Here is a 17580-nt window from a genome sequence, read left to right as displayed (position 1 = left end):
CGCCCTCAGTGGTGAATTTAAGAGAACATACAGATTCATACCATTATGACATGAATTGGAGGGAAGTGCATCTAGATATGGTCAGATGCTGTAATAATGAATAAATAGAATGCAAACCGTCATCAGTGATGCATATTTATGTGCTGCGGGAAACAATTGTTCTTGAAACTATAAATTGACGTGAAAAAATACTTGTTTTTCAAATCTTCTTTGTCGTTCATGTGCACGATGACTCGTAATAAATATAACAGCAAATAGATATAATTTCAATAAAGCAATTATCGTCATATGCATATTGTTTTCCATGTCTGGTTAGAAGAATGAGGGCGTGATTTTGGCACGAGCCAAGTTGTTCCCAAGTGAGTCCAGACTAACATAAATGTAACTGCTGTAATCCCTCTGCAAACCATAGGATTATAAATTTCAACTCGTGCCGAGATCCTGTAACGTAAACGCTGCATATTTGCTCAGTTGCCTCCGATTGAATTTGTTTATTTGCTAGTGCAAGGTATTTCCATTCCATTCTTGTCTTTTGTATTTATTATACAACCTAGAAGCACACAAAACTAGTCGGGCCTCCCCTTTGGCTTAGGAAATAAAAATGGCAGCGAAGGAACCACTAAAGAACCCAAAACTGCTATCGTGCATCAGTTTTCAGTAAACTATTCTATTGGGGGAAAAAGATTAATATGTGATCAATTGATCTCAACATGTAAAGGCCATAGTAATCACAATTTTATATAAAATAGTGAAGTAAACTGAAATGAATTAATACCTAGTGTATTAATGTATTCAGCCATGTTAGAAATTACACTTTTCAAAAGTAAATTCATGAAAATGTGGAACAGTTTCACAGTTGTCATGAAAGATGCGAGAACACTTTCATTCCAAAATGAACATTGTATGATAAGGATGTATTTTTGCTGTCTAAATATTTCACCAACCGCTGAAACCTAGATCTGAAGCCCAAGCCCAGTCATCATACATGCCATCTTGCAGAAATTCACAACTCGTATAGGACTGATCGCTATATTTAAATTTTGTTTTAAACACAATTTACCCATATGCTTCCAAGGAAAGCATGGGACACATATTAAATACATTCAGTGGTGTCTTGACGGGCAACAGTCGTGTTTCATATGGCTTCCATACGACTTGTACATGGAGTGTACACAAAATTGCAGTTCAGATAAAAGCATAATACAAGACATGTCAAAAAATTTACAAACAAGATGCTTGCTGATTGGTCTGTGTGACTGTGTTAGGTAGCCAATCAGGCACAATCTTGTAGCTTTACACTGACTCCACAATTAGACAGATACTTCAACTCACACCAAACGAATATATTCAGAAACTGCAAGCACATTTGATTATTTTATTACATATGCTGCTAAAATACAGGCATGACAGTCTTCATGTGTTTAACAAGAAAATCTCTAAAATGAGAAAGAAATTTATGACTTGGAAAAAAAGATTCACAATAGTCTTTGTCAATGCAACAAAATAAAGAACTCTTTATATTACAATATATAGAAGTAAATTACATGGACTAAACCATTTAAGTATGAAAATTTGTTACCACAAGCCTAAGGGAGCTACCAATCAGTCTGGTTTTGTAAACACCAAATTGCATTTTATTATAGACCTACAGTGGCATGAAAAATCACACTGAATGACATGTGACCAACTTTGTTTACATATTGAGTAAAGTGTTATTTCATTGAACACTTACCGTAATTTATCTATTAAATAGCAGAATTGTAATATCTATTAAATAACAATTGTACAAAAAAAAATTGTATTTGACAGGTTCAGTGCTTAATATTAAATGGACGACTTTTATACAAATTCACATAGTGTATTGAAAATGAAATACACTGCAACAAAGCTTTATGTATGCCACAATATAACAATGAAGCCCAATGGTATATTTTTCAATTTAGATAAGTGGCAGTTCTGGTAACCCCCCAGCTTCACTGAAATTAACTCTTCATGCTCATGTTGCTTGTCAAAATGGCTGTGCTGGGACATGTTCATAGAAAAACCGATGTACAGCAAATTGGTTGTATTTCACTATACTGCCAGTTATTTTGCAAAATTTAACACAATAAGACATTGTGAGATCCAATCTACCACATAGCACGAAAGATCAAACATATACGGGTATGAAAGAGTCAACAATAAAGTACAATTGGAGGGAATGGTCTTCAGTGAAGTTGTGGAGTTAACTTTCCAAGTACAAATCTTGTGTAAAGTGGGTGGGCAGAAGGAAAAAAACAAAATATTGGACAGAATATACTTAAAAAAAACCTTGAAATACAAACTATTCCTTATTTTAAAAGATTTGTTCAACAGTAAATTTACGCTAAGGCTCTTATTATTGGCACCAATTTCCATCACACAACCACAGATAGAAATTGCACATTTTAAATTGGATGTGCAAAAAAAGTAAATGACTTGAAAACTAAGTTAGTAACCTTGTAATTGTCGCAAAGATGGTCAGTACTTTGTTCCAGTCTAGCTTTCACAAGAGACACAAACTGGGATGAAAGACGACGCAATTTTGGTCAGCTATTGACAGTGAATTGGTTGATTAAATATTACATCAAATCAACAAACGATACTTTATTTTTCCCACAAACTGAAGACTTATGCCAGCACAGTAAGTATCATTTGAATTAATCCTAATAATTGTGACATTACTGGCATCATGACCAGGCGTCAGTGGAGTGGTACATTTTGTCTAAACCTGTGCATAGATTATGTAAGAGCACACATGTAGTTTAACAGGCAGATGCTGTCACAACATGCAGTGTTACATTTGTGTACCATAGCAACTTGAGAAAAATATATTTACCCAAAATTTGAACCTGCGCTGTGAGATAACCACAAACCTTTTAAATGACTACTCAAGGAAATACAATTATCTAGCAACAACATGTGCTTTTCATTAATGACTAAAACACTGTTCAGTGATGTGTAGTTTTATGTCATTCTGAACTATTGCACAACCAAACAAAGTTAACACCGATAATAATTTAAGCATCAGTGTTTGGTTGTCAGAAGGTGAACTTTTTAGAAACTTAGTTTGTTGCCAGCACTACAAGTGGAATAGGCCACCAAGATTACTGTACACTATTCCTGGTCATGAAAGCTAACAAAAAAACACCAGTATACAAATCTGGATTTCTAAGTGTATGACAAAATCAAATTTGGATGGACACTTTACAGATTATGAGGTACTATGTACTGTAAATTGCTTTATTTTTCAGTAGTAAAAATTCACTGAGCTTCTTTAAGACAAGAATACTGCTATCATTGGAAATTCAACAGAATGTAGGTCTACTCATGGCTTTTAAGGACTATGGGTCTACTATTGGTAATACAAAAAACATGGGATATAAATCTGTCAAGATCCCAAAGCCAAGTTTAAGACCTGTTACTGTTCTAACGAATGGGAGCTTGTTTTGTGATAAAAATAACATTACATGAAATGGTTTGGTATATCACTGGCACAGACTGAGATTGGCTCGTAATACATAGACAGAAATTGCTCCTAAACTCATTTGATTAATGTTTGGAGACAATCACCAAGACACACTGGATAGGAAGATAAGATTTCTGAGTTTAGCTTAACGAAGCACTTTTAAGTTGCAAATTACGAAATTGTGAGACAATGACCGTGATTGGTTGCTGACAGTGTTGAGATAACTGTGATGTACATAGATCATAATTCTGTGCATGGACACTATTCCCCCCATGATAAAATAGAATCCTGCTAATGAAACAAACAGCTGAACACTTTCAAGCTGTCTGATCTAACGAAGATCTACTCATGGAATCTTGAAAGCAGTGTTTCTTCATTACAAACTTACACTGCTAAACAAGGCAACCTTGAGTGGGAGAATAGAATGCACACAATTAATTACAAGTACATTAAGATGAATTTTGAGGTTATACACGTGTATTAGTCACTGGGCCACATCAAGGTAAACCACTGCTGTCTCATGTTTACTGCAAAAACTGCTGAATTTGACATTTCATGTAAATGAACTAATAATACATATATTCTGAATTTTGTAGCCTGCATTGGTGCATAATTACAGTTTGTAGGTAATGACAAATCTGGATCTTGAGACAATGCTAGTTATTAATTGAAGTCATATATAGATCTATATGTGCAATATGTATAGATAGATTACTATAGATTACTGAATGACACTGCTAACTACAAAACCATGTAGTGTTTGTTATTCTACAACTGACTTCTCACACTGTAATCACCATGTAGTGTATTCCTGGCAATTTTTGTCAATCATGTAAATTCACAGAATTGACAAGATTCCTTTGTCTTGCACAACAAAAGTGTTGCATATGCCTAATGAGTGAATTTCACTATGGGAGTAAAGCCATTTAGCAATGCTTCAATAATTAAGTATTGATACTGGTACATATAATTTGTCATTCAAATATGTGTTTAGGTGTTCAAGTCTTACACAGATAAGCTAAAACTATTGCAGTACTGACTCCATAAATGGTAGTTTGATTATACTAAAATACACGAAGTATCCAGATCAAAACACTGATTATATCACAATGTACAAATATACAACAATAAAAAAGGGATGAATAGTTGTTGGTGCATTTTGTCAAAAAAAAAATTTAAAGATTTTCAACTACTTGCTGTAATACTTTACATTTTAATATTTTGAATAAATATATTTATTTTTTTGTAAAATGTCGAATTAAGACCTTATTAAATCCGTTACGTTTGTCAAATAAAGAAATATCTATCCTTCCCATCATGCCACTTCTCAAATCACACAATGTGTCAAGTCCCACAATGCACTGCAAACATTAAACTGAGCATGCTCATGGATGCATGCTGGGAAATCAAGGTGTATTTTTTTTACCAACATTCTATCTTTGTTTTGAATTTAACAAAAAAAAACTGAAAATAAAGTTTCATCTTTAAATTGCACCACTGTAAAGAGATATCTTTCCCCTAAAGCAGGAGTGATTTTTGAATAATCTTCACATCGTGCCCTATACAATCAACGCCTCTAATGGTTCAGTATGTCAGCAGATTTCAATTCTGAATTGCAGTATAACTAAAAAAACAAACAAAATACAAATAGAATAAAAAATATTTTAACCACTACATCACCGACTTGTTCTCGTTGCTATTACACACGATACAAAGCTTAAAAAACAGCTCATTTTGGAAATGAGTATATCAAATTTACAACAACAAAAAAATGAAATAAATTGACATTGCTTTTGAATAGGATCTTAAAACCTGTATGGTGTGTACATGTACATCTGTGAGCAATCTATATGTATAAATGCACAAACAAAGATGAGTTGGTATGCAATATAAATATCTAGTATTATATATATAACAGCTGAACAACATATAAAGCCAGGCTACATATTTGCTCTATTACTAGTGCATACACTTACATAAATTACAAAGGCCTTTCTATGTTCAAAATAAGTGATATTTTAATGATTCAAAATACTACAAATGTGATTTATAGTTTACAAAGGCTTCTATTTTAGATGCACTTCTAATATGGTATCAGTCCTCCCTCACAATCCATCAATAATAAAATCTCCAAAATATTTGATGTATATACTACAATTATCAGCCATTCTACTGATTTCACAACACTGATTTGGTTTTAGTTATTATACTGTAGACTGTTTGAAATAAAGAAGAGTATGTATGCATCCTGTGTTGTAGTACAAGTTTAAAACCTTGAATTTGCACTCTGAGGAGTTATTAATGTGTATTTGGACTAGTTTGTGCCTGGGCTTGAACTCACCATTGTGACATATCGAGACAAAAGCTTCTAAAAATGCCTTTACACTGTCGACTGATTGAAATTGTCAAGAAAGTGTTTTGAAAGAACACCAAAACATTCTGGTGAAACCATTCAGGTAATGGTTTATGTGCATTGAACACATTGCAGTTTGCATATGGATACATAGGTCAATAGTCACTCTATGTGTAACAGTCAAACCACATCAGTAAATGAACAATGAATCAGTATCCTCGGGGGCGGAGCTACGTCACGGACGTTCCACGTTGCTAAGACGCGCACCACTGTACCATGCATTTCTATGGGCTCTGTGTGCGCTGCTGTGGAACGCCGGTCGAGCCGGTGAAAATTCCAGAAAACAACACAAACTCAACTTTAAAGTAATCGCGAACAACCAAATTTATATATGTTACACACGTAGGGCTAATTTTGTTGCACTGTTCAGAGGAGTCTCAACAATCATCCCAAAGTACCGTTTTATGCGAGTTTTGGGCCTTTGTTTTCACCGCCGCGGGTTGCCAGGCGATGAAAATACCCGGATGTCCGCCCCCGAGGATATGTTGTAATGCAGTTCTAGAGCACTAACCGTGGTGTAAATAATTGAACATGACTGAACATAGTTTAAGTGATGACTGCTGTTTTAATTACAGACTCCTGTAGAAAATGATTTTCCAACTGAATGAATGGATATAATTATCGACCGAAATGTTTGTAAGTAAAAACTCATTCTCTCATATTTGTATGACAAAAAATGAAATACTTGTCCCCAATTAGGATAAATTGGTAATCATCTTCTAAGAGTGCAACTTCAAGTATTCCAACCTTTTACTCAGTTTACCACATACACAGATGTTACAAAGATCAAATGAACATGATTTGTTTGAATTAAAAAAATTTAACCAAGCGCCCTCACAGGACACACAAGGAGATTACTGTCATAAACTCAGAATTGAGGCCTGCTGACAAAACCATGGTAATAGTAATATCAATATTAAATATTGCTGAAATACTGATGTTTTACCATATTTGGATTATTCACACGCTAACTTGCTGTCAAAGCTACTAAGAGCCACACCAAATGCCTGCACAGCGCACATAGGATAGTTATAGTCCATAGTAAATACATCTTCAGCTACACGTCCAAACTGCATAACGATGTAATCCACTAAAAAATAAAATGAGCAAAAGTCAATACACTGGAGACAACATACCACTGTTTATACTTATAAATATATTTATGAACTGTTTTGATTTGAAATCAATTTTATTCTAATCCAAATAAGGTGATTGGACTTCACAGTCAGTCAGCCGGCCACCTCCCTCCATTCTACTTAGCAAAGTTATTGCACACTCTCATACATTGTGCAATAGACCAATTTCCGTTCACTGTGAGAATCACGCGTTATGCGTGAAATCGAATGTAAAAACAGGACAAACAAAAGTCATAGCGTTGTAGTGGCGTCAAACATTGCGTGGGATTCGACAAACGCGAAAGTATTTTGGGGACATTTCCATGCTTAATAATGTGCTGTACACATTTGATGATAGACAATTTCGATTAAGTCAGGGTATTCGAAATCAATATTCCTCTGTCGAAGATCGGCCGATCGATGTGACCTACGAAAAAAAGAAATTTGAGTTCAAAATCAAATCGTTTGATTTTTGCGGCAGACGTTCGACGCGAGTCTTTCATGCATCTCTCGAGATCTCGCAGTTGAACGGGAAATCACCTATTGCTGTTTGGAGTTCATAAATATTTAGGTTTGTAAACAATGGCTTTGTGGATTACAGTGTACATACTCAACAAAAGTATGTTCACTTGTAATACAATAAATAAGATATACATATTTGGCTCCTATTACTCCCACATGCAAGCATAGATATAGTCTGCATCGCTTTGAGAATTAAGGATTTCTCAAACTTCTACCAGATCTAATGTGATGTGTGAAAGGTTCAGGCTGGATGTCTGGCGCAAAACTTAAATGAACTGATTTTGAAATATTTCATAGTTCAATGTTGAAATGCCTATCTTTCAGAGGAGAATGTGGTATGAAAATATCCTTACTTTATTAAAATTGACCATCATCGAATGTGTATAGAATAAAATTGGAACATGAAAATATTACAAAAATACTGCTTGTTGTTTTTACAATATGACCTTTAAATTCTTGTTTTTGCGATCAAATTCACGCATAATGTGGGATCTCGAGAAGTTCAGAAAAAGGTCTGTACAACTGCAGAATAAAAGCATACCGGTAAATATAGAATAAGAAACAAGGAGAGCTATACATCTAATGGCAGATTGAAAGCTACCACTAAAGAAACAGAACAACATAACAGCAGACTTACCATCATTATCGTGCACAATCTGGAAATTTTTCACTGATGCTTGAGTAACTCTGCCATGGAAATTTAACACGTATGATTGAGTGTCTGTAAATAAGCAAAGTATATAATATATCATTGTGAAATACATGTATGTGGAGAGGAAAACAGGAAAACTTGTTTGTATAGAATAATATAATAAATCCTATCCAATAAATGTCAAGCAATATAAAACAAGTATGAATTGAAAAGAAAATTAAATCAGGTTTTGAAAACTAAAGGCCAGTTTACACAATCCAATTTATTTTGTCAGATTTAATACGACCAAATTGAATGTGTCTGATTTTTAAAAAATCTGATCAGGCGTAAGATTTTGCAGTTTATACTATCCAATTTATCTGATCAGATAGATCATGGAATTCGGCCTTAATTGATATACATGGTTGATGATTGACATAGTTGCTGTGGGCGTAACATCTATGAATATTAATTGCCTTACTTGCAGCACTGTGCCACTTAGCTGAATAGTCTAGTGCACATTGTTTTCAAAACACAGACACAAGATACCGGTACACAAATTTTGCTGTACATAATATCGGCAGCATACAGTACTCTGATTTAATATTTTAACTAACATACTGGCAGACAGGCAAATGTTACTGTGTATGTTATGGGTAGCATATGGTGCTCCTATTAATGTTGGTATTAAGAGGATGTACTGATCAAATAAGCCATACTTCTGGGAAGTGTATACAATATATTTGCTTTATTAGAAGCACATCTCTATGGAAACCTAATAAAACATTGCATTTACTGTATAATGGATCATATACTGTAAAACTATTTATTTTCACTGGCTTTTTAATTTCTCTTTTTTGATGTTTGAGTCTTTTCACCACCCTCGGTAGGTTTCAACTTCACGAATTTGGCAGGAAAACAATGAGTTGTTTGACATGTTCACATACATTTAATTTAGCGAATTTCACTTATCAGCGAAAATAGCAAAATTAAATACAAGTGAATAATTAAATGTCTTGCTATCCATCTACTGTAGAATACTTTATTTTAGCTGGAATTAATTTCCACTAAAAAGACTTTTTGGGTGTTTTGTATGGAATTTATTTTCACTGATTTTTGGTGAGTTGAATGTAAAATATAAGAAAAAAAGTATATTCGTTGGATTTTATTTTCAGTTAATCACCCCTTCAGCGAAAATTAATTCCAAGCGAAAGTAAAGTATTTTACAGTATGTATTCGTTTATGTGCAACTATCATGGTATATGAAGCAGTGTTCTCCCTGAATAGAATTACAGAGACACATTGCAATTTTGTACGTGCCCTCTTGCAAACACTGTAAATGAATTATTATTCACTGGAGTTTAATTTTGTAAAATATACAAAATTAAATTCAAGTGAACATGCTAAAAAACAATATAACTTGTTCCCTGGAAAATTCATGAATCTAAAACCCATGCTCAAAATATAAAAATATTGAAATTAATTAGCAGTGAAAATAAATGGTTTCACTATGATACATGTATTAGAAGTAATAAAGTAATGCAGAAAAATTAGGAAAGCAGTGCAATTCATAAGGAAAACTATCAAACATAATTCTTCTTATTGACACAGTTGCAATCCTGGGGAGGACACCATGGAAAGTATTATATATGCAAGACACCACACGACACTCTGACATTATACTACAAGAGTTCAACTGTAAGGCAACACCAGCCTAGCTACTAGTATCTCACTGACATAAACCTTCGAAATAAAAACATTATGACAATCTACCAGATCAAGATTTGTAGTAACTATCGGGCAAGTATGCTTTATAGGAAAATCAGTGTTGATGAGGATGAGTTTGAGACAAATTCAAATTTTGCACTACTGAGGCTTGTTACTTCACATACATGCAATGCATTGTGGGAGAGAATCCATTGTATATAAAGGAAAACCATTATCCTGATAAATAACTCAATAGTATTTTTTAAATGTTTCTACAGTATAGAATTCATATGAATAACAATATACAACTTTTTCATCTTTAGTCACCAAGCAAAATTTTGAGAGATGAAGAAATAATCTCACCATATAAACCAGCGTAAAAATTAAAATTTTGACCATTTTCCATGACATTTGGGACATTTTGTACTTCAACAAACTTTCTGGTTTCCAATTTGTTTGTCACTTTCTCCATGCTGATGGTATGAACTCATAACAATGAAAGTATAACAACCATGACATATAATCTTAAATTTGCTTTGAGCTTATACATACCATCATTCCAAACTGGCGTTTTATTGTGTAACTCTAGTAGATTTTCCATCTGTTTCGTCTTCCACCTTTCAACGAGACTTTCACGATCCTGTAGGGAAAAAAACAAAACATTGTCATATAAATATACCTGTACAAGTAAGTAGGGTGGGAAGGTTGTCCCTAGCCCACAAAAGTACATAAAAGTGAACAATCTTTAAAGGGTTATTCCACTATTCAAGGCATAGTTCCTTTCAATTTTTAACTGATAAAAGGTGCATAGAACACATAATGGTTACATTTTTTGCAGGGAAATGGAGCCACTACATTGGTTTAGTTCTCCTTGTGCTTTCTTTGAGTTGAGATGATATCTCGTCCCACTTTTGAAATTTAATGTGTATAGTCCAATTCACTTCTACAACTCAGCAGATAGAGTCTCTGGAGAAGAAGATGACTATGCAATGAAATAATTAAATATGAAATAAATCAAATATACATAAAATTTGAAACCTTTCTGCACTGCCACACACCAGTACAATTAGTATGAAATAGTGTACCATAAACAGTACACAGTTCTCATACTGTAAAATCTTTATTAGAAGTAGGTCCTTATAAACAAGGAGATGCAGCTTCTATTAGAGCATCTACACATACAAGAAATGGTGAATTTTTGGTTCCTAATTGCTCAACAAATTTGTGTGTGACTTCTACAAGGTGTGAGGCTTCTAATACAGATTTTACAGTTGTGCATGAAAATACTGTATTTGCTCTATTAATAAGACATGTGGTTCCAAATGACAGAGGTGTCTATGGGCAAACTAAGTCATATTTTAATGATCTGTCATACATTAAATACAATTATTGTACATGCTTTTTTTCTTGGGAATGCACCTTTAATAGAGCAAATGTGGTAAGTTGTATTTTAATACTCCAGAAAATAATAACACAATTTTGTTTTATTGTACTAGAGCATTGCAGTACACAATATGAATAATATAATGCATTTAAAAGCATTCAGATTTCTTGAATTATTAATTAGATTGTTGTGTTTCATCCCATCAACTTAACATTGCAAAGACTAATTCATTGCAGTAATGGGGTGACTTAAATTTGCCGTCACAACCTCATTAAGAAGAATTAATTTGATTAAAGATTAAAAAAACAAGCAGCCTGTCGGCTGAGATAGCTCCGCTGTTAGCAATGCACATTTCAATTAAAGAACTGAAGATATCATTAGAAAATGAACAATATGTATAGTATCAAAGCAACGGACCTAGCTGTTTTCAACAAGAATTTAAAAATATCACTTTTCACCAAAAATGACAAAAATAATCATCATAATTAAGTAATTGAAGATATCACCACGAAATTAACAAGGTTCACATGTAATACCTATATATGTAATATAAAAGCAATCAGACTTGCGGTTTTTAACAAGAAGTCGAAAATATCACTTTTTACCAAAAATGACAAAAATATTCACCAAAATTGAAGATATCATTACAAAATGAACAAATCTGAGAGAGGTCCATATGTAGTACCTATGTATGTAATATCAAAGCAATTGGACTCGCGGTTTTCAACAAGAAGTTGAAAATATCACTTTTTACCAAAAATGACAAAAATATTCACCAAAATTAGAGAATTAAAGATATCATTACAAAATGAACAAATCTGAGAGAGTTCCACAAGTAGTACCTATATATGTAATATCAAAGCAATTGAACTTGCGGTTTTTAACAAGAAGTCAAAAATATCACTTTTCACCAAAAATGACAAAAATAATCATCAAAATTAAGTAATTGAAGATATCACCACGAAATTAACAAGGTTCACATGTAATACCTATATATGTAATATAAAAGCAATCAGACTTGCGGTTTTTAACAAGAAGTCGAAAATATCACTTTTTACCAAAAATGACAAAAATATTCACCAAAATTAGAGAACTAAAGATAATATTACAAAATGAACAAATCTGAGAGAGATCCACATGTAGTACCTATCGTACTCGACCGCCCTAACCCGAGCACCCCCCTCGAAAAAGAGTGCAAATGAAAAATTTGATTCATCAAGTGACAGATTACGTCTTTGAGGGAAAATCAAATTACGAAATTAGTTGAGTCGTCATTGATTTTCACAATGAAGAAACAGAAATGATCACAAAAAATATGCACATTTTATTACAATATTAATTACGTACCACAAGAATTTACGAAATTAAAAACATTTGAGTCTGTTGGAACACAGTCAAAGTCAAAATTGTCATATTATCTCCACTGACGAAGGTGTTGGATCTTCCGCAAACTCTCGATGAAAATCGCTTTCCGCCATGATGCATTTGCAGATTTTACCTGCAGCAGCGTCCTTTGACCTAATGGGTCAAGTTGGTTATTAACCAATCAAAATGCTGTGTTGTACTGACGCAATTCTTCGGAAATTCCCGAAGACTTTCCGGTAACGCAATGGGGGAGTGAATTATCGATATCGAAGTAAGATCTGTTGGAATTGATTTCAGCGAATAAACGACATGGTTTTTCTAAAAAAACTAGTAACTAGCCATTTTTGAGAGGTAAACTGAATATGGCATGAAAAATTTACCGCATTTTACTTGTATTAACAGGTCATTGTCGAAGCGTAGTTTACGCACGGTTACCGTGTTCTACGCATTCACAACATGTTCACAGCGGCCGATATCCACGCTGTATCATATAAAAACGATTACCAAGATTCGTTACGCAAGACCAAGTTTTAAATTAGTTGCATTTTGAAGGGGTGGGCGCTTTGCCGAATGTGACCCCAAATATAAAAATTGCGCAAAAGTGGGGGGTGGGCGCTTGCCCGGGCATGGGCGCTAACGCGGTCGAGTACGGTATATATGTAATATCAAAGTAATTGGACGATTTTTAACGAGAAGTCGAAAATGTCACTTTTTACCAAAAATGACAAAAATATTCACCAAAATTAGAGAATTGAAGATATGATCATGAAATGAACAAATCTGAGAGAGGTCTACCCAAGGTACATATACACCAAGTATCAAAGCATTCAGGCTTGTAGTTTTCAAGAAGAAGTCGAAAAAGTAAAACATTGACGCGGACGACGCCAGACAATCACCCATATGATAAGCTCCGCTCGACAAAGTCGACAGCGGAGCTAAAAATTGGGAAGATTTAATGACTAAATAGGTAAAAGCAGTAGAATATTTTATTTTGTTTACCAAAATAGTGCACAGTCTAGACTGGAAGTGCTTTCTGAGGTTATCGCTATAACGCCTGGGAACAATATAGTTACATTTGACTATTTCGCAAACTGTACCTTGTGCTTTGATAATGTCAGTTCTATTTTTTAGTAAAATCTCGTAATCTTGACAAAAGCGATTATATAATTATGCAAACTAGGTTTACTATTATAGTTTTAAACACTTGATTAACCAAGTACAGAGAACATAATTGCTTACTAACATAATACTATACATTTTGTACATGTCCTTTATATGTGATAAAGTGTGAGGGGAACTTACACGTCCATAAATAAAATCATTTACTGACTGATACAAAACTGCATGGAGACTCAAATTGCTAGGTTTCTATGTACAGAGGAATCAGAGTATGTCAATCTCATAAAAACAAGGAAATCAAGGATGTAAATCATGTATGCAAAATGTAGAGTTACATTTGGTTTTTAAACCAATACTGTAAATCACATAATGTCAAGAATTTCGTAAGATTGACAAGTATTACAGAAGTGAAGATTTCACAGAAGTTTTCATGAAATTAATCCTTGTAAAATTTGGTTTTACTAGTGTTCACTTTGTTATTCAACAACTTGAATGCTACAATTCTGTTTTATGACCTCTACATGCGATATACATGCAGGGATCCAAATTAAGTCCAGCCTATCTTTCTTAAACAGGAAGGGGTTGAACAGTGAGAGGTGGTTGCGGAACTGGCTTTGCCGAAAAACAGGATAGAGATTATGTTAATTCACATAACAAATAGGAAAGACAAAGTCACCCTGGTGGCTGATTTGAACAGGAAATTTTATTCTATTATTGGGTACTGTAAAAACATTTATTTTCACTGACATTTAATTTCACTATTTTAGATGTTTGAGTATATTCACTGAGTTTTAAGTTAACGAATTTGTTAACAAGTTTTATTGCTATTTTACATGTTTATGTGGATTTAATTTAATTTATGTGAATTTTACTCAAAACAGAGTAAATAGTTAATGCATTTACAGGTATATACAGAAATTACACTATAGTCTCACAATTATTTGTGGCGAATCAAATCACAAGTAAGCTATCAAAGGTTCCTTTTAAATTCCTTACTGTTGTACCAATTATAGCAGAATTTAATGTAGAACTTTGCTGTGCGCCCTGCTAATGTATGTTACACCCAACAATTCTAGAAGACTAATTATAATTTGACTAGATAAGAAAAACTTACATTTCTTGGTTTCACAGGAACTCTGTCGTGATCCAAATTCATTCCCGGTATAACTACAGTCATTTTCCGTGGACCTTTGAAACCAAGAACGTTGGTATCCTAAAACAAAAAAAACACACATCAAGTACAATTATACAGTGAAAACAAAAAATATGTTTCTGTGAGGGAACAAATCATTTTATGATCATTTTAAAAGAATGGCATGAGCTATTAAAACAAGTAGCATTCAAGTGGAAAATATTGTCAGATAAATTTGAAAAATGTCTTCCATCGATATGTATGTTATGTAAAAATACATGTCAACAACATTGGGATTGCCCAATAGAGGCCACTACAGTATTCAAGGTGATGTGACATGTGATTACAAGTGTTTGTTTTTTTATAATGAATAGCGTAAGTACATAGCTTTAAATCTTAAGTTAGGCCAGACTTTTATTATCCCTTGTTTTGCGAACAGGAGCCGAAAATGAAAAAAAAATTAATTTATTTCAGCGTAATTTCTCGCGCTCGCCGACTTTTAAGTGCAAAAAATTGCTAAAAAAATTTATTTTTATCTTCATTTTTTTTTCGCCCGCCGCATAACAAACCCAAGTTGCATTTTCGTGGGAGTATCATGATCAAAGTACCGAAGTCTCGCGAAGATGAGAAACAAGGTTATACATGGAATAAATTTTTATTTCATTTCCTCAAAAAAATTGCCTTATAAAAACTCGAAAAACAAAAAATAAAAAAGTCTGGGCTTAATAATAATAATAATGTACAGTAATTGTGAGAGTTGTAAGGGAACTGATCATTACCACCAAGCCGGTTTCCTGTGAGTCTCCTGCGGCATGCGTTTCTTTACCGTACCGGCCGCTGCTTTACCGTACCGGCCGCTGCTTTACCGTACCGGCCGCTGCTTTACCGTACCGGCCGCTGCTTTACCGTACCCGAAGGTCATTAGCCGTACCGGCAAGGCCGTTACCGTACTGGCAGGAGGCAATTCACACTTCTGACAAGTTAATTTATGCATTGATTTTCCGGTTTACCGGTAAAATGCCGACCTGTTTAAATTTCAGTTTTATGCACAGGATCGCCAGAGAAAGCAAAACTGTAGAATTAATTTGAGTAGAATTTGTTTAGTTTGTAGTTATAGTCTGTCTATAAATCATTTTGTTCATGTTTGCTATGCGGTAGCTTTCGAGGTCAAATACACCACCAGGGCAATTTGTTGCGTCTTTTTATTTGTCAGAGATTAAACTTTACCATTATTATTGCATAATATTTACATTCAAGTTGCGCGTGATAATGCTACACATGATTTTTGTGAGACCATGGAGCTCCCAGTACGTCCATGTGAACTGTTGGATATGACTACAGACGGAACTGCGTCTTTATTTTATACGATATTTTTTTTTTTTTTTAAATTGGGATCAGTGCTCCCAAATCAACTGAGCCGACAAAGTGGATTACAAAAATAACAGTTCCATGAAAGTGGCTATATTTGTGTATGATGAATCCTGAGTCGGTAGTTTTGGCATGTAACCTAATGGTTTTGGTTATTGTTACAAATGCACAGTGCAGACGTAATTTTGTTTTCATTTTTTCACTTTATCTGGCGCCAGTGCACGTGTGCTTGGATGTTTTTTTATTCAGTGATTGGGCTAAATATTTGACGACGTTGCCAACGTATTCAACATACGAAAATAGCATGTGTGTGCGTTTGCGTGAATGATAGATGCAGACGAGATTTCTCGTCGCAACGTGTTTTATTAGTTTATTTCCAACGCGAGTGGTCGGCGCCTTTGATTGCGTTTAGTTTGTTCTTTCATTCGCAAAATCTATCGCTGGCACCGTTTATTTTGTTATGTCTCACAACTGAATGTCCAAGCTGACTTTGTATTGGCTGTAATTATATTTTTTTTTTGTAAAACAAAAAAAAGTCCTGACCTTTCCAGTCTAAAACGTATTCTGCCCCAAACCAAACAGCCCTTTTCAGGACCAATCACATGTTCCAAAAAGAGATGTACCGGCACACTTGCACACTCTGTTTTGTTATAATAAAGTTACATTGGGGATTGTTGGAAGGGATGTGTAAATATGTTTGGTCAATTCCATAAGCAAAATCACAAAATGAGGTCGAAAAGCAATAGAAAAATGTTGACCTAGAGCAAGGTCAAATTCCGTTTTACGCACTTGAATTTTATCTGGACTACGTGCACACGTTGCGTGTGTTATTGTCAACAAAGTATCAAAACAGATTTTCGAACGCCCAAGCCCGAATTTAAATACATGTGAGCTCGGCCAAGCGAGTCACGCTGACAGATTATGCAAGTATCATTGAATTCATGCGACAGGTTGAGACGTTTTATTCAACGTTGTGGGAAAGCTACGATTTAGGACTGTCGTTTTATAGCGTTACAGGCGATCATGAATATGTGAATAACACACATATATTGAAAAAAACACATGCGAAGAATTTCAGAAAGACTTTTTTATTTAATTTATTTATTTATTTGTATTTCGACGGTTGTCCGACTTTCTTTCCACTGTGTGAGCTACTGACAAATATAAACAAATAATTAAACCATCGAGTCCTCTAGTCGACTGGGACGTAACACTCTGTTGTACAAGTCCTAAAAAAAAATTCTTATTGTTTGCAAAATGCCCAATTAATTCATGCATGACTCACGGTTACCGGCAGGGCGCCGATCAGTTACCGGGGCTTTGTTTACCATGCATTC

The 17580-nt window shown here is 34.2% G+C and overlaps 1 protein-coding gene across 3 annotated transcripts in view; it reads right to left on the bottom strand.

Moving 5' to 3' along the window:
* Positions 1–1361: 1361 nt before the first annotated feature.
* The window catches only part of LOC100378525 (tubby-related protein 3-like), a 52872-nt gene continuing 36653 nt past the window's right edge, over positions 1362–17580 (bottom strand). For 2 of the 3 annotated variants that reach the window (XM_085506434.1, XM_085506433.1), the window contains 4 exons: positions 14858–14956; positions 10428–10515; positions 8175–8258; positions 1362–6990 (listed from right to left, as the gene is read on the bottom strand). In XM_085506434.1, coding sequence (XP_085362560.1) covers positions 6857–6990; positions 8175–8258; positions 10428–10515; positions 14858–14956 — 405 coding nt within the window. In that variant the 3' untranslated portion in view covers positions 1362–6856. The remainder of the gene's footprint in view (positions 6991–8174; positions 8259–10427; positions 10516–14857; positions 14957–17580) is intronic. The other variant, XM_006818309.3, reaches the window with a different exon arrangement.

The sequence above is a fragment of the Saccoglossus kowalevskii genome, chromosome 12 (genome assembly GCF_978046115.1).
Source record: "Saccoglossus kowalevskii chromosome 12, keSacKowa6.1, whole genome shotgun sequence".
NCBI classification, from domain to species: Eukaryota; Metazoa; Hemichordata; class Enteropneusta; family Harrimaniidae; genus Saccoglossus; species Saccoglossus kowalevskii.
This window is presented reverse-complemented; position numbering and strand designations above follow the sequence as displayed.